Source organism: Vulpes vulpes, chromosome 3, assembly GCF_048418805.1.
Source record: "Vulpes vulpes isolate BD-2025 chromosome 3, VulVul3, whole genome shotgun sequence".
In the NCBI taxonomy this organism is placed as follows: Eukaryota; Metazoa; Chordata; class Mammalia; order Carnivora; family Canidae; genus Vulpes; species Vulpes vulpes.
Genome location: NC_132782.1, coordinates 107,201,458 through 107,227,162, shown reverse-complemented (window position 1 = coordinate 107,227,162; position 25,705 = coordinate 107,201,458). Strand labels below are relative to the sequence as shown.

The 25,705-nt window shown below is 47.9% G+C and overlaps 1 protein-coding gene across 3 annotated transcripts in view; it reads right to left on the bottom strand.

Moving 5' to 3' along the window:
* The window catches only part of GRIN2A (glutamate ionotropic receptor NMDA type subunit 2A), a 402,208-nt gene that overhangs the window by 358,353 nt on the left and 18,150 nt on the right, over positions 1–25,705 (bottom strand). Inside the window, exons 1-3 of one of the 3 annotated variants that reach the window (XM_072753875.1) lie at positions 11,811–12,473; positions 10,985–11,175; positions 9,106–9,537 (exon numbers count right to left, since the gene is read on the bottom strand). In XM_072753875.1, the coding sequence (XP_072609976.1) occupies positions 9,106–9,519 (414 nt within the window). In that variant the 5' untranslated portion in view covers positions 9,520–9,537; positions 10,985–11,175; positions 11,811–12,473. Of the gene's footprint in view, positions 1–9,105; positions 9,538–10,984; positions 11,176–11,358; positions 11,602–11,810; positions 12,474–25,705 lie in introns of those variants that run through there. The other 2 variants (XM_026003101.2, XM_072753877.1) reach the window with 2 other exon arrangements.

Below are 25,705 nucleotides of genomic sequence, written 5' to 3'. Positions count from 1 at the left end.
CATCTGACAGACACTCATTCTATGAAACATCACAGCCTGCAGTCGGGGACCTAATTGCCAAAGCTGAGTCCTCACATCAAGCTGAAACTTTACTCCTGATAATTTCATCCTCTGGCCTCAGTTCTGTCCCCAAAATAATAAAAACAAAAATTAGGACTAAACCTTCTGCCTCATAACAGCCTATCTTTCACATCCTCTCTTTGAGACTTCTCTTCCCTAGGCTGAATTACCCTAAATATTTATTTCTGAGACTCTTACCATATGTCATTTAGATCCTATGCAATCCCCAAAGCTTTATTGCCTCTGGACACACTAGTTTTTCAACACCCATCTTTAAATATTATCCACTAAAACAAAGGCAAGTCTACAGATCATGGTGCTTGTGTTGCTGGAGACATCATCAATTGTATCACTTATCCATTGCTCCTACACTCCTGCTAACAGCAGCAATTTTTGCATTGGTGGCAATTATCCATTCTTGGAAAAGAATCTTGACTTTTAATCTCTACCAGTGATGTTCAAGGGGTGGCATGTGACCCAGTTCTGGCCAATGAAATGTAAGGGGACATCAACTCTGATGGAAGAAAAGAGGGCCTACAAGAAAGCTTCTTTTCCTTTCCTTTTTCTTCCCATTTTGAATGCTGGTGTGTGAAGATGTGATGGCTGGAACAGAAGCAGCCATCCTGTGACCAAGAGGCAACAACAGCTGAAAGAGGCAAAATAGAAAAATGGAAAGGACTTGAGTCCTTGACGGGTTACTGAGTCACTAAATCAGACCTGGGGCTCCTTGTTAAACAAAAAAAAAACTACATGTTTTAATTGTTTGAGCTACCACTAGTCAAATATTCTGTTATTTGCAGCTAAAGGCACTCTTAACAACAGAAAAGGTATAATGGAGCTACCGCCTCTTTTGATTTGGACATTATATTTCTAGAAATGTAGCCTTCACTTTTTTAAGAGCCATATCACTACTCAGAATTGCTGTGCATCTGGTCCAAACCAAACAAGCCAATAAACAAAATCCCTATGATTGGAGATCACAATCTCAAATGCTTGCAGAGACCAAGCAATTAACATAAATGGGTGAATCTGGCTAGATGTGAGATAATAGAGAACAAGGACATTGAAATTCAAGCATTTTAAATACTATATTAGTGAAACAAAATACTAATATATCTATGAGGCAGATTTGGAAGGCAGTCCACCAGTTCATGACCCTTGCAAAAATCATCCTCAAGCTTGAAAGCTACATATCCCCCTTCCTGTAAGAGTATCATTTCTTCTTAAATCCTCCAATATAGCCTGTAGTTTAGTCTGAGTCTTTTATTTCAATCCAGAAAGACAGTCCTGAATTTTAATTCTATCACCCAACATCTTAATCAATTTAGTTAAGACAACCAAAATATCAACACCAAAATCTATTGTCCCTCTTTAATCTAAGCCTCTTGCTTAAACCAGCAGGATTCACAATTGTTGATTTGAGAAGGCAATAAAATAAGAGTGTAAAGAATAAGCACATAAGGATTCTTTAACCAAATACCTTTGGGGCTGCCAGGTTCCCTGGGCTATCACTGAGTTATTTTATCCTTGGCAGAGACAAAATGAGAAACTGTATCTGTCCACACCCTAAAGACCTAAGCCCGGTGCAAACATAATGGTCCAGTCGGGGGAGTTATTTACTGCAAAGCTCACTGAGACTGGCTCCTCTCGAGGTCATTTCTGCACTGGCAACATTTACCTTCAGTTTGCCAGGATAAAGCCCCTGGCAAATCTGAAGAACTAAAAGCTCCTGGTTGTCCCAGGAAATTCTCATTGCTATTCATGTTCATGTTAAGGAAATGTGAATCAATTCGTGTTGGACTCACCACTTCTGAGAGTTCTAGAGGATTCATCCCCGGTTGTTTGCAGGGCTTACCATCATATCCCCACATCACCCTTCATCATTTCTCTAGTTCTTAAAAAGTACATGCCCATTTGACAAAAACAAAAGCTAGAAAATACAAACACAATAACAAGAGAATTCCCATAGTATTTTTTATGAGCCAAGCACTGAGCTATTCTATGAAATAAGTACCATTTCTGTCTCCTCTTTAAAAATGAAGACACTGGGGGTAGGCTGGGGCCAGAAACAAAGCGACAACAAAGACCCTAGGCTCAGAGCCATTCAGGAGCTTCCCCATGATCACCCGTCTGGTAAGTGAAAGCTTAAATTTAAACCCAGACCACCTAACCCAAGGTTCAACTTATTAACCATGCTGGAATGACATTTTTTAGACGACTGAAATAGCCATGAGTCTATCGCTCACAGATAACCACTGCTCACATGCTGGCATGTTTCTTGTCGGTCTTTTCTCGAAGGTGATTAAAATTTTCAGAGCTGGGAAGAGGCCTCAAAGATGGTATCATCCCAAACCTCATTTCACAGGAGAAACTAAGGCCCAGAAAGGTGAAGAGCCTTCTTCCAGGTCATACTGCTATTTGGAAATGGAATTTTGGCCCTCGGACCCTTTGTCTAAGGTTTTTCTGGGGCCTTCTGACTCAAATTGGTTGGCAGTGGCTTTTGGGAGTACCACGTTGAGAAGGGTTTAAGGCCTGTGGGCTCAGAGGTACTACAGTAGATTAGTGATAGCGGCAGTGAACACAGCAGCATGGCCACATGCACATCAAGAATTTACCACCTACCAAGAAGCAGCCCCTGGAAGAGAAGGAGAATGTCCAGGAAAGGCTTTTTTTTTTTTTTTTTTTTTTAGATTTTATTTATTTATTAGAGACACACACACACACAGAGAGAGAGAGAGAGAGAGAGAGGCAGAGGGAGAAGAAGCAGGCTCCATGCAGGAAACCCGACATGGAACTCAATCCCAGTTCTCCAGAATCACTCCCTGGGCTGAAGGCGGCGCTAAACTGCTAAGCCACCAGGGCTGCCCAGGAAAGGCTTTCTTAACAAAGACCAGGTATGTTCTTCCCCTATGTCGGGGATCTCAAACCCCAGGGCCTTCAGGGCCAAGTCTCTAACATGAATGGGTGAACTGGGCAAGTGCAGAAATGAACAAAGAAGAACACCAGCCAGCTCCACTTCATCTCCAGCCAACTGTTGCCTCCCGAGGGGAAAGCTGGGGCCGACGCTCCCAGGCCTTCCCATTTTTTTCCAATGAAGCATGAAATTCAGATTTTTTTTTTTTTTTTTAGAAATGTGATGTCTCCTAACTTTAATGCTGGCAACTAATTCAAATTGGAATAATAAACAGGCAGTGTAGGACAAACAAAGCACACCAGCTAATAACATTACAACCTCTTGTTTTCATGATGGCCTTACCAAAAGTTGTCATTCTGTATTACAAACCCAAGATTCTATTTGTATTTTTCCTCCCCTTTTCTCTCACTCTCTCCTTTTCCACCTCCCTCCCACTCCCCTTTATCTTCCTCTACCACTCCATCTAGAGAAGCATTTCCTACCTGGGGCTACCAAAAAGAACATGGACACTGCCCCTTCCGAACCCACCAGAGCACAGCTATGGAGAGTCCAAGTGATTACCAATGACCCCGAGGGCCATTTGGGAAGTTAGTCATGCCTCTTGGGGTGATGCCTTTTGCTCTCCGATGACTTATGTAAGGAGGAGTAGATGATTGCATCTGACATGCCTCATCGCAAAGGCTAAAGATAGGCCTCCCCACTCTCTCAGAAACTACCCGATGCCTCCATAGCAGGAGCTGAGTGGGCTCCACCAACATTCTGATGTGCGTGTCTGCCCTTTCCATGAGCTTTCAGTGTTTCACTCACAGCCAAACTCCAGAGCTGCCAGGTTATCAGAGAAAGTTCCCCTCCTGCTGATGACCTATTACTCAGCAGCACCACCCAGGCCTTTTGTATGGAACCCCCCAATTTCTGTTAATCCCAAGGATGGCTAGTAATTATCTGCCCACTAAAAAGAAGAGGAGACTTGGCACACACCTATGAAATCAGTCAGCATTTAGGGAACAAACACTGCATGGAAAGCCCTGAACCACAATGTGATAAGTTCATCTGGAAACTGCAGCAAGCAGGCATCAGAACCAATAACTTGATTCATTCATTCAATCAACAAACAATTACTAAGCAACAAATACAAAGGGCAAGATCAGAACAAGGTGTCAAAAAGAACACACTGTGAACAAGAAATCAACCTTACTAAAGGTAGAAAAAATAGAAGTATTAGTTTCAATAATTTTGGTATAAACAGAATACTCCACAGCCATTTAAAATCATATTTGAGAAGTCTATCCAATAATAAGGGAAAATTCCATGAATACATAATCAGGTTTGAAAAAAATAAAAGCCAGATGTGAAATATAATTGGGTCAAAATCAGAGTGAACACACTGAGTAACCTCCCTCTTCTGCTCCTAAGACACAGAACTTATAGATAAATCTTTAGATGTTTTAAAATTTACATAGTGCTGCTTAGAAATAGGAAAAGGGAATCACAGATCAAAAATAAAGAGGACTCCCTGAAAATAAATGAATCAAAAGATAGGACTCTACAATTTCAAAATCAAAGCCACATAGTTCATGGGGGATGGGTCCAATATGAGCCATGGAAGCAAAGGTCCCAACATCTACCCAGGAAATAACAGGCAAAACTGTACCCAAAACCATACTGCTAGGAGTCACAGCCCAAAAATATGCTCCTGTATGTGGCAAGGAGCCAAAATGAAGTAACTTACATGGGCCTAGGACCCAAGCCCGCACCACAAGATATATAGAGCAAGGAGAGAGCTCTTAGCGGCGATGTTGACATGAGCTTTAGTTTAAAAGCACATACCCTTGCGGACATAGGGCAGAAAAAAAATCACAAAAATCACTTAAAATTCACAAACAAAAATTAGAGGACATATGAGGACATCCAATGATCAGAATCTATAAAGTGAAAGAATTCATACCTGAAGAAACAAAGACACTAAAGCAATCAAAGAAGGACTTCGCAGTATTTTGTTCTTTAAAATCCTCAAAGGGACAGAGGAAGGATTTACATTCACAAGTGAAAAGGGTTTTTTATAAAACAAACAAACAAAAAAGTGGGAGGGTATAAAAAGGGGCCGATTATTTATCTTGGAAATATGTGAGCCACTGTTAAAACTGAAAGCTCAACAGATAGGCAAAATAAGAGACCAGATACAAATAAAAAGAGTTGGTTAACTGGAATATAGAACTGAGGAAACCTTCCCAAACATTGCACAGAGAGATAGAGAATTGGAAAAAAAGATGTTTAATTTAAGATACCTGGAGGACTCATCGAGAAACTACATATGGAGAGAACAGAGAAAATGTTGGAGAGGAAACATCCAACACATAATGGCTGAGATTTTTCCGGAATTAAAGAAAACCCTGGATCTTCTGACTAAAAAAAGCCCACAGAGTGCAAAGTACCAAAAAAAAAAAAAAAAAAATCCATCCCATATATACAGTATAATCCTAAACTGATAACTAACTAAATGGAGCTTAGAAGGAAATAGACCCACATGTCCAACTGTGGTTACTCCTGGTGACAGGACATAGAGGGGAGAAATTTATTTTTTCTTTAAACATTAATATACTAAGCCATCTACAATGAAAAATTATTTTTATAAACTGTGGAGGAGGAGTATTCATTATTTTAAATACACATAAACACACTTTAAAAAAAATTGTCCTCAAGGAATTTACTGTCTAGTAGAAGAGATGAGGCATGCATAGAAACATCATATAAAGCGAAGTCCATGTAGTAACTGACATGGATAGATGTAGCTGAAATCTAAGCCTTGCCTTTTCCCCCAGGGAGCCTACAGAAATGGAGGAGGGGGTGGAGGATGTGAGGACACCGAGCAGAAATGTGAAGGTTTAGTGCATATGCCTGATTTATTAGGGGCTATTGCTGCATCCAGAGTGTATTCCATTTGGAGAGGATCAAAATGGCCAAACCAAGATAGGATTAGAATTTTATCTACATCAACCATTTATTTTTACTTCTAAATTAATTATATTTCAAGACCACCCATTGATAGGAGCAAAAATTAACATCTCTATTGTAAATTAACACCACAAAAACCTGCCACTTAACAGATTATTTCTATTTTTATATTTCAATTATTATAAGGCTTTGTTCTTTTTTTCATGGGTCAAGTAGACTGAGGGAAAGGTAAAAATAGTGGGGGGGGGGCAGTGTTCAATTTACATAATAATCAAATTAACTACCACTCCTATCCATGGGGGCACTATCAACTATCATGTTATCAATTTGGAAGTGAAAACAACACAGGTATGTTCTGGGCTTTACCAAATGAACATCTAAATCATAGCGGGAGACAGAAAGGCCTTTTCAGTTTGGGGAGATTCAGTCTTTGGGGTCATAACACCATTGGCACACTCAACCAAGCAAGGTAGGGTTTTAGGCAACGTCTCATGGCTGCTTCTTAAGAGCCAAACAAACTGCATGCAGCGTTCAGCTCCAAAAGAAACAGGTGGCAAAGGCACAAGCCAACTAGATGTGCTACTAATGGAAGGAAGGGCTGTTCACATCTCAGACAATCTCTTTCCTTTTTTAACACATCCAGGTTTCTCAAAATACCACTCTTTAACCCACCTCCTGTCAACATCACCTGCTCATCCCACACATGGGGCCCAACATATACCCCAACATTATCTGCGCTCACTTCTTTGATTCCCTGCCATCAAGACCAACTCGGAAAGCCTCGACAATAATGAGGAGTAACCAATTCCCTTCACCATTTTTGAATCAATGTACACTTTCTTTCCTCTCCCCTTTGTCCGCTCTTAAATCTCTCTCTAATCTTGATTTCTCTCAAAATGTCCTTTCTCATCTTCTGCTTGCCATTTCCTGATTCTCTTTTCCTTCTGTACTATTAAGTGGGGTCACGCTCCTGTCCATTCCCCATAAAGCAGTTTCATTCTACAGGAGCGGAGAACGCTTCCACGCACATCCTCAAAACTCCCTCTTAATACCCCTTAAGGGAGGAACAGCTGCTGGTCCAGTAGGTCAGAGCCTGACATTCATGGTGGACAGGGTCACCGTATATCAAACAGGTGCCCAACTATGAGCCTGCTCTCTGTTCTTACTTCTTTGCATGGGTAGGTCCAGTAAGAGCCTGAGCTACACACCTGCCAACTCAGACCTCCCAGCCTCAAGACACACCTCCTCTACGTCGGATTTCACCAGATTTCCTCTTGATTGTCCTGAGCCCTAGTCAAGACATACATTTCACTTTCAGCATGGCTACTATCTTTTGTGTGTTGCCTCTGTGGTCAAAACTTTAGAAGAGGAGGAGGCGGGGGTAATATTTAGATCCCCAAATCATACTCTAAACCCCTGCTAGGAACTGCATTCTTCATGTCTTCATCAGAGGGCTGGTCATTCCTTATGCACAAGCCCTAGGCTCTGATTCACTGCACCTCTCCATGGCTTAGTACTTCCTATATAAAATGGAGATTAATTCCTTGACCCTCTTGAAGATGTGATGACAAAGTTAAAGAATAGGCTTAATTTGCTGGAATGTGAGATCACAGCTTGCAAAAGGAAAACTGAGATCTAGTTCCATTGTCCACCATGTGGCCTCGGCCAAGTCATTACCTGCCCCCTATGCCTCAGGCACGCCATCTGAAAGTTGTAGAATGCTCTAGTAGATTCTAAGACCCTTCCCAGTTTGAACAACTGGTGGCAGGGCACAGCTGCTCCTTACTTTTTTCATCCTGGAAAGGAGCCCCCCGCCCCGCCCCCAAAACTGAGAGATAGCTGGGAAAATGCTCAGCCACACGAAGGATTTCTGCTAGGCTGTAAACCATGTAAAATGAATGTTTAATAAGATACCGCATCGGTTGTATACTTGGGCTGAATGTGCTGCAGCCCAGGAGACCTGAAAGAATTAATACTGTTCCCAAAGGAGCTGGTGGGAATTGCTGAGGCAGAGGCAGCATCTGATTTGATGAATATAAAAGTGCTTTCAGAGCGTCAGAAGGAAAGTGCTCTGACAAATGTCTGCTCACTCCATTAGGATGTCTCCTGCTATCCAAGGAACACACTCCAAGAAGGTCTCAGGGCTGGGGCCCATGGCACACAAATACACCCACCCCCTCCTCCGTTCCTACCCCAGCTGGTCCTTTCCTGGGGCTCAGATGGAGATCCTGTGCACCCATAACTCCAATGTTTTTCTCCTTCCTCACCTTGCTTCTCCCTTCTGACCCTCTTCCGATCCTTCACTTCTGCCTGACTCTCAAACCAGGCCTTCATATAACCTCTCACTCCAGTCTTGGAATCTCTCTCTCCTCTTCCCCAAACCAACACTCTCAGACACTCCACAGAAGGACTTTACCTCTCATTCTAAGTCAAGGGCTGTGGACATATCTTCTTTCATTAGGACACTCTCCCAACTTCATGCCAAAACCCATCCTGGGGAGGCAACCCCTCCATCTGAGGTTCTGGGTGCCCCTGTCAGCCCCACTCAGGGAACATGTAGGAAAATGCTCAGGGTCTGCAGTCAATTGTCTCCACTCACTCCTTAGAGGAACATTCTCCTGGGCACCCCCAGCCCAGGGCTTCTCAAATTCTTTACCCCACTTCCCCCAACTGTAGACAGTCTATGGAAGCATGACATTTCTCTGCTCTTTTGTGCTTCACCTAAAAACGAGGCATTCTATTCCAATAACATACCCACATTTAATCTTTTTTTAAAAATAGTTTTAGTCACTTACCACGGAGGGGGAAAAAAATGACATTTTCCCACAAATCCGGTAAAATTGGTATCACAGAAATATGAGCCATAGTGTGGCAAGTGCCCCTGGCTCGCCTCTGTGCACTACTTGGAAACCTCCAAGCATCCCACCAGTCCATTACACATCTGCATCTTCCTGGCACACCCAAGGTGCCTCTGAGTACCCCACTTTCAGAACCAAGGGAAAAAGCATTGACATTCATTTCTGGGTTTGGAGAAGCAGGACTTGGCTCTCACCAGGGCCGAGCGGCCACGACCCTCTTTCAAATCCAAACAGATGCCAGAGGCTCCCAAAGACCTGTGGTGGCTGCGGTGTGCTTGGCACACTCCCGGGTCCCGGCGGCCTATCACCTCTCCGACTTACCTTGTCAGCCATGATCATAGATGCGCCCCCGTGGATGCCCAGGATGGGGATGAAAGTCTGTGAAGAGATAAAATCCAGCATCTGAGCCACGGCCTCCTGGTCGGTGTCGTCCCCAAACACAAGGCCATGGATGCGCGCCCCAGACATGAGGTCGCACACATGCGTGATGAGGCTCTTGGGGTCTGTGCGGTTCATCAGCAGGGCTACCACGTTCACGTCCAGGGGCAGCCCCGTTGCCTGCTCAGGGCCCCACAGGTTTCGCAGTTCGCGCTCCGTCACGTCGTGGCTGTGACCCAGCAGCACCGCAATGTTCAGCGCCGGGGGACCCTTCTCCGCCGCCGTGCCCTGCGCCGGACCGCGCCAGACCAGAAGGGCCGGCAGCACCAGCAAGGTCCAATAACCCAGTCTGCCCATAGTCGCCACTTACGGTCCCTGCAAGGCGGAGAGGGAGAGTCAGGGCCGGGGAGCAACGGTTCTGGAAGGAAGGGATCACCGACCCAGCCCTTGCGCTAGGAGCCACGTGGAGAGCCCATCGCCCATCCCCAGAGCCCGCCGATAGATCGAGTCACCCACTCCGCTCCCCATTCCCAACGCCATCCACATCCCTCCACCCAACTCTATCCATAACTCCAACCCGAGCTAATCCTCCAGCCCTGGCCCCATGTCCATCTTTGCATCCAACCTCCGCCCCCCGTGTCTCCAGCCTCCTCTCCACACACCTAGCTCTGCCCACATCTCCCACCACACCCCCCAAGGTAGCTGGGGACCACAGCCCCCGAGCGTAGGCGCACGGAGCGAACCCGGCACCCGCCCCCTCCCACCCGGCTAGTGCGGATCAAGTTACCGACCCCGCCCCCTGCTCGCCGCGAGGGGAGCGAACTACAGACCAGCCCCCGCGCGTGCGGAGGAGGCGGAGGAGACGGTGCGGAGACTCCGCAGCCCCGCTCCCGCGCCGGGCTAGTTGGCTGACCCCGCCCCCTGCGAGCCCGCGGGGCGCAGCACAGGCCTGCCTCCACGAGCACCCCCTCCCAAGTGCAGGGCAGCGAGGACACTCGCTTGTGCGCCCCGCGGTCCGGGGTGCCTGGGGGGAATTTAGGGCCCGCGCCACCTCCCTTGGAGGGATCCCGAGGCGATTTCCACTCAACTGAAGGCGGGCTCCAGGGCCCGCCCCCTACACGCGTGCATGTGCACACACACACACACACACACACACACACGCCCTCTCTCACGCTTGCCGCGTGCAAGGCAGAATCCCGGAGAGGAGAGGAGGCGCATCCCCCCCGCCCAGCCGTGGGCCGGCGCGTGGGAGCCGGCTGGGAACGTGCGTGGGGGGAAAGGTGGGCTCCTAAGCCGCTCTCCAACCGACGTGAACCCTACAGCCCCTCCCCAGGCTTTGCAGCCCAGATCCTGTTACCAAGTGTTAGGGGCACGTGGGCAGTGGGCTGCACAGCCTCTCAGGCACGCGCGCACTGCTGCGCACAGCCGCAGGCCGCCGTGGCGGTGCCCACGGCCATCCGGAGTCCGCACACGTCCTCGGCCGGTGCACACACAGGTATCGCGCCAGGCGCACAACTGCGCGCGCCTGCAAATGCCAGCACGGTCGTGCACGCGTGCACAGGCGCGCGCCCCTCGGGCCCCGCGCCCGCCGGAGCCGGGGGAAGTTGGGGAGAAGTCGTTCTGGCCGACGCGCTCTTCGGGGCCAGCGCCGCGGAGCGCGGAGCCGCAGCGCCCCCTGGTGCTCCTCCCGCGCCTTGCAGCAGATGCTCCCTCTCCCGCTCTCCTCTCCCTCGCTCTCCTGATCCTTCTCCCGCTCTCTCTCCTCGGGTCGAGTCTTCCTCTTCCCCGGCCGGCCCAGCCCAGGTCTCCCGCTGGGACGTACCTGTAGCCGGAGAAGGTCGAGGATGCAGTGGGGCGCGCTGCGCGCACGAGCATCTCGGCCGCCTCAGCAGCCACCGGGTTTAGCGGGTTCCCGCATGCTGCGGCCCCCGCGCGCTCCCCTGGCTGTCCCGCGCTGTCCGCATCGCCCCCACGGGGGGCGGCTATCCCAGCCGGAGGCTCTGCAGCAGGGCTCTACCGGGGTGGAGAAGAAAGAGACAGAGAGGCAGGGTCAGCTCCCCGGCAGGGGAAGGGGAGCTGGGGGGGGGGGGGGGGGCGCAGGCTGCAGTCTGCAGTGCTCACGGCCCCCTGTGCGCACAGGGGGCTCGCCCAGAGAGGGGAAGCCGGACCTCAGTGCCCAAGACCCGCTGTGCGTACCCTCAGACCCCGAGGCCGATATGGAGAGCTCCGCTCCGGGGCGCACGGGAGACCCGGAGCCCCGGGCCGGCCACGCACGAGAAGCTAACTGGGCATCTCCACCCTCACCCCCTACCACCTCCCCGGCGGCGCCGGCTGCTGGGAGTTGTTCGGCCAGGAGCTGCTGCGCGACGGGGGTAGGGAGAGAAAGAGGAGGGAAGGGGGGTGGGGGCTGGCTGAGTTTGCGATGAGCCGGCAGGAGAGGGGGAGGGAAGGGCTCGGGCTCCCGCGGTCCCGGATCCCCGAGGGAGGGAGGTGCGATTATTCCCACGCAGCGACCCTCTTGCGGTCCTGCCGCCCCCTCCCATCCAGGCCTCCCACCCTCTTTCTGCCCCCCACCCCACCCCCACCCCCACCCCCACCCGCACCCGCGAAGGGGCCGCCCAGGCCCCGCGTCCCGCGCCAGCACTCACCGCAGCCTCTCTCCACATAGTTCTCAGCAGTGGCCGCTCCTGGTCATCTCCAGGGCTGATGGCTGCGGCCGCGACTCTCAGCGCTCACCCAGCCCCATGCTCCGGCCAACCCCGCGGCGCCTCCCTCCAGGAGCCGGAGCTCGGCTTCCTGCCCCACTCCGGACAGCGGCTGCCCGGTCCTCGGTGCGCGCCCGAGAGCCCTCTCCGCAGCCCAGGCTCGGGGCTGGTGGTGTGTGCGAGGGCGAGTGTGTGTGCGAGGGAGTGTGGGAGCGCGCGCGCGCGTGTGGCCGGGGATCCCCGCGGTCCCGGCGGAGAGAGGCGCGGGCGGAGGATGGCAGCTCCCCTCCGGGCCCTGCGCTGCGGGGCCGGCTCGCCGGGCGGGCGTTCAGCTCCCCATTTCCCGACGGGAGTGCGGAGAGCGCCCAGCCACCCTGGATCCCGGCACTGGCCACGCCGGGCTCCTGGGGCGTGCTGGGCTCCTGGGGCGTGCTTCTGCTTTCTGCGGCGGTCGCCTCGGAGGAAGAGGGGGCGGCAGGCAGGGGCGCCCCCACGCCAACTTGGGGACTTGTTCTCGGTCGACTAGGCGCAGCAGCCCCCGCGACAGCCAGGGAGGCTTGGAGCTCCGGTGGGCGAACGCATCTCCCGCCCGTGGCCGCCCTCCCCGGGGGCGGGCCGGGGCTGACCCCGCAGTCCCTGGGCCGCGGGTTCCCGGAGCGCACGGCGGCGGCCAGGCCAGGCCCGGCGGCTGCCTGGCGGAGGGGGCGCCTGCGGCGGCGAGCCGCTGTCCGTGGTGCTGAAACCACGCTCTCCGCCCGCTCCCGAGCGTCTGGTGCGGCTGAAGAATCAATTATTCACATCCCTGCTACCGCTTCCTCCTCCCCCAGTGCCTCGCGCTGGGTACAGCAGTCCCCCTCCACGCACAGGCGCGCCGGCACACACACACACACACACACCCCACAGAATCTGCTCCAGTGCTTCTCCCTGTGCCTCGCCACCCCCGGAAGGGAACCCACTCCTCTGTCTCAGGGAGCCAGAATCCTAAAAGTAAAGACTTCTCAACATTCCCCCACTTGCTTCCTTCTTGTTTTCTAAGTTACATCAAACAAAAGTCGCCCTGAGGCTGCCACTTCTAAGCTACCAGCAGGGGTGAGCCAGAGAGCATGGGACTGCCTGGGTGTGTGGTGGGGCCTGGCTGGCAACCTGGCATGAACGAAGAACATTGTCAGATGAGGACCTTTGCCCCTTTTACACTCAACTGCATCTCTCCTTCCAATTCCCTGGTCCCTGTTTTCCTTACCTCAGGTTTGGAAAGAAAGAGGCCTTAAATTATAAGAGGTTTTCGCAATCACTGTTCTTTCTAACCCTGCATCCTCCACTCGTCAGCCTGATGTCACCTTTCGGCTTGCTATATATTTAATCTTCCCTTATCAATTCCTAATCTGAAAAGTGAAAATATCTATTTCTCAGGGTTATCTCAAAAAGAAAATGAGATAGCCTTGGTAAGGCAGCCAACAAAACCCAGCACATAGTAAGTAGGTGCTTGATCAACATGGGGTCCCTAGAAGGTAGGTTAAGAGCACAGGGCCTCTTTCTGGGAATGCTCAATACTGATATAGAGACAAGAAAGGACACAGTTTAGAGAACTATGGGTTTGTTATCAAGATGCCTGTTGTATGTTAAGTTCTCTGGAGTTTAATTATTCAAAAGACAGAAAGAATGGAAGAAAATCTGGAAGGAAAACGAAAATGGTGGGTTGTGTGAAATACAGCAAAGAACAGAGAAGCGTTCCCTTTCTTGAGGCCGTAACTGGGCTGAGCTGTATTGACTGAAGACAACAATGCGGATTGTATCCATGGAGCTTTTTAAAATACAGGTAGTTGTACTCACTTTAGACCTACTCCTTCAAAGTCTACAGGGGTGAAGCCAAGCATGTCTATTTGTTTAACTTCCATAGCTGACTCTGAGTATGCCCTGCTTAATAACCCACCATACCTTCCATACTTGTATATCATCGTGGACCCTGAAATAGTCTCTGAAAAAATTATTGGCATGTAGAGCTTAAAGTCATTTGTGACCAGACCCATAGAAAGGTAGATCAAACAGGTATGGTCTCTTTTGAATAGAGAAAGAAGACAGTCCTCCATTTGAAGGAACCGTCTATCTCTGCAGACACAGGCAGCTACAGTTGCCCCAGGCTGGACATCTCCCCAGGGTGGAGAGCCATTTAGGGCCAGACACTTCGAATTCCACCACACAGGTGAAGACCGTAACAGTGTGTATGTGATCACGACAATTTACCATGTTCTGTGCTGCAAAAACTAAACCTACCACAGAGCCAAGGACGCTAAGCAGGATTTTGCTACTCAAGACTTTCAGATGAAAAACCTTCATAGCAGCTATGCTGACAAAAACTATGTGAAAAAAAAAAAAAAGAGAGCCCCTAGTCACACTGTTCTGCAGTCAATTTTGCCAATTGGTTTTATTGCCAGTCACATCATTAAAGTGACTGAAATTACCTAGTCTAGTCTTAAGGAACAAATTGTTTCAGTTGTTTTCAATTCGATTGATTTATCTCCAAATGCTTCACTAAAGAAATGACCCCCATGGTTGCCACTTGCTTTGAGCCACTTGAACGCTGTGGTTAGAAACCAACCACCATATCATGTCTATAGCAGAGAAGTAAAATGAGCCAATCATTGATTGTGCTTCTGTTAATATCTCTATTCTCAAAGGAAACAAATAAAGAATGGCAGCATTTTAGCTGAAAGACCTTTAGAGATGATCCTGTACTGTGCATTCTGTTTTCAAGTTTAGGGAACTCTACCTACCTGAGTCACTTTAAAGTGAATTCTTACATTAAAGGATCTGAGAAGTCCTGTGGGTTAATGTGTTTATTAATCCAGCAATATTCCAAAAAAAAAAAAATTGATCATGGAAACCTGCTTTATTTCACATAAAAGTTGCTGCCATCCTATGAAACTAATGTTTCTCTGAATGCTTTATAAGAATTTCAGACCTAGCCCAAAACCTTTCTTTTGCATATGGAGAAAGTAAAACTAATGAACTTTAGTACTGTGAGATAAGAGGTCAAAGGCAAAATTTGAACCAAGATCCAAAACTTTTGTTTTATGTGTTTCTGTGTAAAATAAAATATAAGTGTGTTTGCGTTCTACAAGGCTACTGGGGTTCCAAAGCAGCGTGATAGAATCCTGAGAGAGAAAGAGTAAAAGAGAAATTTAGGGTGGCCAAGAAACCTGAAACACCAGCCTTGCCACCACCTTCAGTCCTTGTTTCATCACTGGTAATCTATCTGTACCATCCCTCCAAATTCCAGCCTGTGGGTCCACCTCTCATGTTAACCATGGTCCCTTCCTGATGTTAACTTTTACATACTAGCAGTTACATGTGTACCACATGGACATATACACAGGACTGGCTAGAGCACACTACTCACCTGTCCTGTCCTGTGCCAAGGCAGACATCATTAATCAATTTGTGAACTCTTTCTTTCAAAATTTTGATAGAACATCATAAGCTTGCTCAGTTCTAGGCATTCTGGGTGGCCCTGTCCATTGATCAGAACTGGCTCCACTTTGACATTCCTAATGGCATTCCTCTCATAGATATCTGAGTGTAGCATAATCTGACTCTGATTACTTATATCTCCTTTACTTTCTCTCGGATCCTTACTTTCATGTTACCAGGTGACCCTTTCTCCTCTTTAGATCTCAGTTTGTCCGTTTGTAAAACAAAGGTTTACACAAGCCATGATGAGCTCAGAGCTGCCTTCCATGTTTGATGCTCAATCATTCGGTAACTTTTTTTTTGAAGGTCTTGACTTTGGGATCAACCGAGGTGCTAGTTAACCCTCCCATAATATCCAAAAGGCTTTAAAAATTCCTTCCTGTTCCCATAACTCATTGAGATATCAATAGTTCTAATCAGAGAGTAAGGTTTTTTCTAAACAAATCCACTGCTAGTCTTGAGAACTAAAATTAAGAGAGCAACAAAAGATTTTGTACCTTGTTGGTCTTCACCCAATGCAACCCAGTGTCCTACCTTATACCAGACAGAGGCCTGGGAGACACCACAACATGCCATTGAGAAAGGAATAATTGTACATTCTACCACTTAGAGAAAAGTCATGAACCTTTACAGGTCTCAGTTTTTTCATCAGTAAAATGGGAGTAAAATCACTCTGCCTCCCCCCAGCACCACAGTGAATGTTACATAAGAGTATGTTTTAGTGTGAATCCCTCCAATAGCCTAACGGTCCTGTACCCAATTCCAAAGTTGGGGGTGGGTGTCCCCACACCACCAAGCAATCTTTGACACCAGTTGGGTGTCCTACAATTCAACTCAAATCTGACCCTACATGGAGATACCATCAGACTCCACAGGTTAAGGACTCAGTCCCACAAGTCTACCCTCCAGTTCAGATGTCAACTGCAAGTCCAGGCTGTTTCCTGTGTTTCAGATTGGCTATAAATCAGAGATTCCCATGGCCCCCTCCTTGGATTTGATCAATTTGCTAGAGCAGCTCACAGAAGTTAGGAAACCCGTTTACTGACTAGATTACTGGTTTATTGCAATGGATATTAAAGGAATCAAATCAACAGCAGAGATATGCAGATACATAGACTATAGAATATAGATTATCATATATAGGGCAAGGTATGGGGGAAGGGTGCAAACCTTCCACATCATCCCCAGATGCACCACTCTCCCAGTATCTCCATGTTTCCACCAACCTGGAAGCTCTCCAAACCTTGTCCTTTGGATTTTTATGGAGGCTTCATGACATAAGCGTGATTGATTAAATCATTGGCCATTGGTGATTGAGTTCACATCTCCCCTCCCTGGAGAGCCAGGGATGGGACTGAAAATTCCAACCTTCTAATCACATGGTTGGCTCCACTGGGCAGGCAATCAGCTCCCATTCATAGGGGCAAGGAAAAAAAAACAAACACCTTTTAGCATAACGAAAGGCACCTTTGTTATCTTATCTCTTAGGAAATCCCAAGGATTTTGGGAGTTCCAAGCCAGAAACAGGAACAAAGAATATATATCTTATTATAAATCACCATATCACAAAAAGACCCTGAGATCAGGATCTGAGAACCTTAGCTTATTTGGGAGATGATCTAGAAAGCACAAAATGAAGTGGGAGAGGAGGAAGCCAATAAAAAGCATGTTTAAAGGAGAGGGGTCAATAGGGGCAACTCAGCCCCAATTCAACTGAAGACCAGCTGAGAGACTGTGCACAACACACTCAGGATTATCCCACTTCGTAGCAAGGAATGGGGGATGGAGGGCAGGATTAATCCACCCTCTGATCAGATGAAGCTATTAACTCTTCTATTAACCACCTTTCTAGTGTGCCCTGTGCACAGACATACAGGAAGGCATGGAGGTCCACTTAGGCTTCCTACTAGTGACCCTATAGACAGGGTGGGCCAGGGAGATCTGAGTGGAGCTAGGACCATGCTGCCCAACCAATCACAGGGGCCTGGATCAAGTGAAGGCACCAAAGTGAGTGGAACAGAAGAGAAGGGCCAGAAGGAGAGAGATGGTCAGGCCCTGATATGAAATGAGCCTGAGCCTTATTACTCCTTGGGCTTCCGAGAGGAGGAAACCAAACATGCGTGTCACCTCTAAACAACCAGTCACCTTGCTCACTAGAAAGCATGGCTCCATCAGTGTTCTGGAATCTGACCAACCAAATCAGCAGCATCTTGTCCAAAAAAAAGAACAAGGAGGGGCTCCTACACCCTCCTGCAGGCTACGCTATTATACCCCAAGGAAGTGTCTTGGGTGCTCTTTCTTGCACTCACCAACACAGGGCAATTTCTGTGCTCAGAGGAAGGCAGGCCTCTCCTTTAGAAATTTCTTCCCTTCCCTCAGACTTCAGTGTGTGGAGAGTCCAGCCTGACGTCAAGCTCTCTCACTCGGCTGTGGCTGGGTCAGAGCAGTCCCTCAGAACAGGGCTTTGAAAGCCCTGCAGCCAGACCATTTGAGGCCAATTTCCCAAGGCCAGGAATACTCAAAAACTCTCATCACTCACCTCACAGATAGAGAGGGACACTCGGTCAATTATGATTCTGTCTGATTCATGAGTCTGCATGTAGGGAGAAGACTTCTCGGAGAAATGTCTGGATGCCAAGGAGAGAGGTCATATTTCCCGGTGCCTACGATCATTGAAGCATACCATCTTGAAGCTTCAGGGGCCCATGGGGATCATCAAACCTCCAATACTGCTCTTTAAAGGTGAGGGCACCAAAGCCTAGAGATGTGAAGCTAGGTGCTGAAGGTCACACAGTTACTATGGGTCACACACAGCTTCTTATTTGGGTCTTTTTGTCACAGGGATGGCCCTTCTCTAACCCCGAACACAGACTCTGTGGGGCATGAATTGCAGTAGAGGTTGCCAGATGGAAAGTCCCTATAATTGTTCTTTGAGGTGGGGACAGTCTTTGGGTACCTCTGGCATCTGCATCTAACTGGGCAGGTCCAAAGACATTTGACTTGGAAATTGGGGCTGGGAGTGAGGAGGGGAAGGAAAGATAATCCAGTTACTGAGTTCTTTCACTAGAGGAGTAACTTGGGACATCACTATCCCTCTTAATGGTAGTAAAACAGTGCAACAGTGCAGTAGTCAAGAAGTCAAGTAGACAAGTCAAACACTTGCCTCTGACCAAGAATGCCAAATAGTACCAGGCAGAGCTAGGGCTTGAACCCATTTGTGTCAAGGCTCCAGAACCCGCATTTTGAACCACTGCATTGTCTAAGTCACCAATATGCTGGATCTATTTAGATGGGTCCCTTAGTCTCTCTGAGGCTTCTCTTCCTCCTCTTCTAGGATATAAGAAGGTCAGGTCAGCAATTACTAATGCTCATATCCTGAGTAGCAGGACCCCTTCTGCATGCCATCCCTCACAGGAAGCAGTGAAGAGCGGTGCTTTGATCCCAGGTGGAAAGGGAGTAGGAGGTTCCTCGCCCCTTCCCCAACTCCACCACCACCCACACATAGCTCCTGGAAGAATGCTAGGATTCTGATGAACGCAGTTTGGAAATGTGGCCCAACCCCTGCACTGTAGAGGAAGAGACTGAAGAACTATAAGGAGCAGGGGACCACACAGAATTGCTCATCAGGGAGTCACTGAGCCAAGATCAGAATCCAGGGCTCATGAGGCAGCCAAGCAGTAACAAATAGAATGTGAACCTGGCTCTTAAACGTATAAGCTGCGTGACTGTGGGTAGGTCCTGTAGCCTCTCTGTGCCTCAGTTTCCTCCTCTATAAAATAAGGATGATAATAATAGCACTTAATTAAATATGGGGCTTTGTAAGGAGTAAATTAGTGAGACAATACACAGCACTTAGAGCAGCCAGCCATAGTCAGAATTGTTAGTAAGCTTATTATTGCCTGACAGGAACCTTTGGGGGCTTAAAGAAGAGGTTCCCCTGGGATGATCTGTCCCCTGACAGATACTTCCCTCAGCTGAACACTCCCCGTGTATGCTCAGGGAGGTGAGGCCCACAGGGCGGGGGAGGCAGCCATTGGCCGGCCCTGGCTCCCCTGGCTCAGTGCATCCCAGATGGTGCCCACAGGGGAGCTGGCCAGTGACACGTTGGCAGAGTCTCCCTTCCTTACACAGTTCACCGAGCCACGCAGGGCCCAGGAGCCTCGGGCTGTAGCCCACTGTGCCAAGGCGGCAGGCTGCCCAGCCAGGACTGATGGAGCCAGGCGTGGTGGGCCCCAGGGAGCTGCTTGTGCCTCTGGCCTCTGGGGAAGGTACAGGTAAGGCACTTGTCCAGCCACCTCCCCAACCTATCCCAGCACCCCAGCTTCTCTCTGAGAGGGAGACGGAGGGACCGAGTCAGAAGCCAGCTCCTGCTCCACCTGACCTGGGTCCATGCCTATCTTTACACTTTTGCTGAAAGCAGTAGCTCTTAGAACACAACCATGCAGTGGAAGATGATGATCCTCTCCTTAGTCAAATGGCAAGTCAATGTCTTCAACCGTAAATGGAAATAAATATGATTCCCACCTCAGAGAGTCGTCTCGGGGATTGAGTGCTATATTGCATACAGTGAGTGGAAGAGTATATGCCACACAGAGACCGGACTATACGTGGTGGCCACTGTCTGTGTCTGTGTTACATTCATATTTGTATCAATATTGTAGCACAGTGATAAAAAGCACAGACTCTGGAACTCCTCTGCCCAGGCCCAAACTTGCATGTAACCCTTCCTATTTCTGTGGCCTGCCCACAAGTTGCTCCATGCCTGACCCCTCAATTTCCTGATCCACAAAATGGGGAGGATATCTGTACCTCCCTCCCTGATGGGATTGCTGAAATTAAATCAGGTGATAGACATGAATTCTTTAACCACAGCACCTGATACACAAGAGATAGACAAGGAGAGGCTATTGCTATTATATTAATGAGCATTAATATTATTGCCCAACAGCCAGTTAGGACTAGAATTGGTGCCTCCTGCCTCCCTATTTGGTGCTCACTCTGCTACTTGCTGCTGTCTCTTTTCCAGTTGAAGTTCCTGGCTCTGCCCTCCGAGAGTCACTGTTCCTAAAAAAGAACTCCATTTTTACTGGGAAGTCACAAAACAAAGTGTCGCCAAGTCCAGCGGTCGGGTCCAAATTGCATAAAGAACATTTCTTTTCATTAGGCAAAGCCGCCCAAGGATCCAGGCTATAGGGAAAGGAGGAAAGACCGAAGTCCCAGCAACCAGACTCAGGTGCCAACAGACCTGGCTGCAACCACACTTCTGTGCCTCCCCTCTAGTTGCACAAGTACAGGCAAGCCATCCTGCCTTCCGGGGCCTCAGTTTCCTTGTCTGTAAAATCACAGTGGCGGCGAGAATGAAATGAGGTAAAGCATCTGGCACATACTGGGTCTGTAATAAATGGCACGGATTATCATACTTCATAGCTTTCTTTGTTGAATGTGATTATTTGTGGGGCTTGGGTTTTTTTGTTTGTTTGTTTGTTTGTTTGTTTGTCTGTTTCATTTTGTTTTGCTCTTAGTGAAAAGATGGAGGATTTTTATGCTTTCTGCCGATGGGCGTGTTTTGCAGTTTCTAAGGCTCCTCAGCCCCTGGCAGACAGCTGGATCTCCTTCCATTGGAAGAGATGGGCCAGGTCAGCCAGAATGAGCTTCTTCTGGAAAGCTCAGGGACATAGGCATGCTGGAGCCTGAGGCCCTGCCTTGGCCATGGAGATACCCTCCCCTTTGCTACCATCAGGGTGTTGCTTTAAGCACATCACCCATGCCTGCCCTGAGACTGTGAGCACGTGCAGACACACACTCTCACACACCAACACAATCACCCACCACATCCTTGCCATCTTGGCCTTTTACTCGTTTCTTTTTTTAAAAAAGATTTAATTTATTTATTCATGAGAGACGCACAGAGAGAAAGAGGCAGAGACACAGGCAGAGAGAGAAGCAGGCCCCATGCCAGGAGCCCAACGCAGGACTCGATTCCGGGTCTCCAGGATCACGCCCTGGGCTGGAGGCAGCACCAAATCGCTGAGCCATCCGGGCTGCCCATTTTTACTCATTTCTTAAACAAAAGGTAATATTTGTGCACATCAAAGACAAACCAAGCCCTAAAGCGAGAAGCAGCTCTCCTCTCTCACTTGTCTCTCTCTTTACTGTCCCTTTCTTTGCTCTCTTTTTTCCCTGCCCTGGGCACCTAGTTTCTCTCCCCAGAGGCAACCACTATTGCCACTTCCTCAACAAGTGGTTCAGTTTATGAAGCCTCTTTTACTTCCTCAGGTAAATATAGCACAGGAAAGGTGTCGCTAAGTGACTACTGAGGCTAGACTGTCAAAAAGCAATGTAATTCCACCTTGTTCTCATAGGACTTTCACTCTTGGAATGTGTAGCTGCCATGCTGTGAGGAAGCCCTAGCATTCAATGGAGAGCCTTCCATAAAGAAGAACCAAGGCCCACAGCCCAAAGCCTACAGTCCTGGCAGGAATCCTCACCAACAAGCACACTGATCTGCCAGCCACGTGAGTAAGTCACTTTGAAAGTGGATCCTACAGGCCCCAGCTGAGCTGCCCCAGCAAAGATAAGCTGTTACTGCTAAATGCTACCTGAGTTGAAGATTCATCAGCAAATTAACTATTGTTGTTTTAAGCCACTAAGATTTGGGGCAGTGTGTTACGCTGCACTTTTAACAAGCCTCCCACCTGTCATAGGTGACCAGAAGTTAATACTTTGGGAAGTTAATACTTGGCCAACCTCTGTGAACATGGGAGGCACCTTAATGAATCCACTACAGGGTTTATAAACACCAAAGCCACCTTCACAGAGAAACTTTGAGAATCCCTTTCTCTACCATGGGGTTGATGAGCAATACCTGGGCCTCCTTTGTACCCACATATGTTTGCACCAAAGGCTTTCCCAAGAATGCTTGCAGCTCTCCCCCCCTTCTGAATAAGCAAAGTCAATTTCCCATCCATATTTGCAGAGGTATTTGTTACCTAAGCAAGAAGCAGGCTTGCAAATTCTTGGGTAAATAACACAAGTCCAAGAACAATACTCCCATGCCAGTAGCCACAAGATGCTGGAAATGACAGATCTCTTGGGGACCGCTCAATCTCACAGACTCAGCAAGGCACTGACTTCAAGGACTATGTGGCCCCTGCTACTCTCAGCAGAGCAGGAAGCTGAAGGCGAGACAGAGCACTATGATTAAACACGAGGACTTGTGTTTGCATCCTGGCTCTGTGACTCACTAGCTGTGTGACTTCAGGCAAGTTGCTTAACCTTTATGAACCTCAGTTTTTCACTATGCAAAATAACACTTTCCTCATTGGGTCGCTATTAAGATAACCGTGAGAATCATCTAGTGCAGGGTGGAACTTAGTACATAATCAGTAGATGGTAAGAGCTACTATTTTTTAACATGTTTTATTATTATATGCTGCCCAAATAAAAAGTAGGCAGAGGAGGCCCTGGGATGGAAGTCAGGAGACTTGGAGTCTTGTGTTGTTTTTGTTACTTGCCTGCTCACCTATCCAGGCAAGGTGGTTAACAATGCTGGATGGTAGTTGTAAAATAAGGTAGAGGGACCAGAAGGTGATCTCTAAGCTCTGGGAACACCCTAGCTTTCTCTTTCTTTGGACTCTGAAAGGGCCCTATTGCCTAATATCTCAGATATCTATCTATCATCTATCTATTTATCTATCTATCATCTATCTATCTATCTTATTTATTTTCAGATACCCTTTTAAATGGCAGAAACAACCTCAGAATCACTTAAACCAAAAAATGAGGGGGAGGAGCAGAGAAGGAGAAATGGTTGGCTCAGAGAAGCCAAAAATGGGTTGAACAGTCAAACCCCAGAGATACAGTTTGATTCCAAGGACAGCTGGAATCTGGCTTCCACATGTCTCTCTCCCTCTTACTCACTGCATTCACCCTCCCTCACCAAACTGCCATCCTCTATAGTCAGAGAGCGTATTTGTGCCCCCTGTTTCCAATAAACCCTAAACCCAGAGGAAAGAATGACTGACCGCCCTCCCTCTCTGAGCCCAAACAGCCCAAGCCAATGATTCATTGGCCCAGCCTGCATCAATTGCCAACATCTTGACCAATCAACCGTGACACTGGGGTAGGGTCATGTTAGAACATGGCAGCTCTCCAGGAAAGCATACGCTGCTATCTCCCCAGCCAGGGCAGCACATCTGAACTTGCAACTCTTGCAGTGCACCCTAGAGGGGAGCTCTTATACCTCCATCATTTCTTTTTAAAGCGCTCCCACTTCTATCCCCATATAATCTCATAACAACCTCACATCAGAAATAGAAGTGACAGCTTTAAATCTGACATAATGCAGAAGGACACTGGGGCTTAGGGAAGCCAGACACCATGACCAAAGACACTTAGCCTGTCCATGGCAGAGGCAAATCTAGCTAGGAACCCAGGTGCCTGAATTCTCCCAGTGTCCTTTCCCAAAGGCACTGTGTCCTTTGCCTGATTTTTCTAGAATGAGCATGAATGCAGACCCAAGAACGGAATAGTTGGAGAATCCCATGTGTCCCTTACCCTGGCAACTACGAAGGCTCTCTAGAGGGCTGCTTTCTGGGTCTGATGTCTCCTTGCCTATAAATAGCAGACTCTGGAACTCTCAAGCCCAGACAAGGAAAAGCACAAGCTTCTTAGGGCCCTTCCAATCTGCTAAGAATGGAAGAAATGGAAGGAAAGCAGGAAAAAAAAAAAAGGAAGGAAAGCAGAAGGAAGCCCTGGAGATGTTCAGAACAGCTCCAAGCTCTGGCTCAAGGAGAGACTTAATCATTGTAGATGCCACTCGATCCCCTCCCTCCAGACTCCTCCCCAGGCATCATGGCAGGGTCCCCTCCCTGGGAGATGGCACTGAGTATCCCCAAGGGAAGGGGGAGTTGGCTTTCCTACCTTCCTCCTTAGTTTGCAGTGCCTCTTTCAGTTCTTTTAACACTGGGTGGTAGTTAAGCATGCTGGCTTGAGAGCCGGTCTGGCCAGCTCTCCGGCCCTGCCAAGTTATTTCACTTGTGTGCCTCATCTCCATCATTTATAAAATGATTGATTTTTTTAAAAAAAGAGTGTTTATTCCTTGAGTTTATTGTGTGAATTCTTTTCTTTAAGATTTTATTTATTTATTTGAGAGAGAGAGCACGTGTCAAAGAGCATAAGCGGTGGAGAGGGAGAAGCAGGCTGCCCATGGAGCAGGGAGCCAGATGCAGGGCTCAATCCCTGGACCCTGGGATCATGGCCTGAGCCAAAGGCAGCTGCTTAACCCACTGAGCCACCCAGATGCCCCATTATGTGAATCTAATAAGATACTACAAATAAAGTGCTTACACATGGCACATGTAGTTGCTATTGCTGCTTATGCAGTAGGGAGAGTGGCTGGGAACTACAGAGGGGGTATATTTTGTATCACATTGTTGTCCTATTATAAAAGCAACCAACCAGGAAGGAAAAGCTAATGCAGAAGCTGAGACATTCAGGGGAACACCTGGCTGGTCTGTGTTGTGCATGATTTTTTTTTTTTTTAAGATTTATTTGTTTATTTATTTGAGAAGGGGGAAGGGCATGGGCAGAGGGAGGGAGAGAATCTCAAGCAGACTCTATGCTGAGCATGGAGCCCAATGCGGGGCTCAATCCCAGGACCCTGAGATCATGATCTGAGCCGAAACCAAGAGCTTAACTGACTGATCCACCCAGGCACCCCCATCATATTATATATTCATATATAATATATATTAATTATATATTGATATATTTTATATATTAATATATTTAATATATATATTAAGGTACAAATGGGGAAATTTGAATATAGAGTATGTATCAGATAACATACTCAGATAAGGAATTATTCCTCATTTTGTCAAATGTGATCATGGTATGATGATTAGGTAGGAAACTACTCTTATTTTTTTAGAGATACATATTAAAATATTTAGGAAGAAAGTAGTATGATATCAGTAACTCTAAAATGTTTCACCCAAGGGGCACCTGGTTAAGCATCTGCCTTCAGCTCAGGTCATGATCCCAGAGTCCTAGGATCGAGCCCCACATCGGGCTCCCTGCTCAGCGGGGCGTCTGCTTCTCCCTCTCCCTTCCCCTGCTCATGTTCTCTCCCACACACATGCTCTTTCACTCTCTCAAATAAAGAAATAAAATTTTTAGAAAAAAGTTCACCCAAAAGAAAAATAAAGATGAATTGAATATGGCAAAATGTTAACAATCATTAAATCTAAGGGATGGGTTTATGTTCATAATATTTATTCATAATACTAGCCTCTCTATTTTTGGGTATGTTGGGAAATTTTCATAATAAACAAAACACACTTATGCAAAAAATTAAAACCTACAGA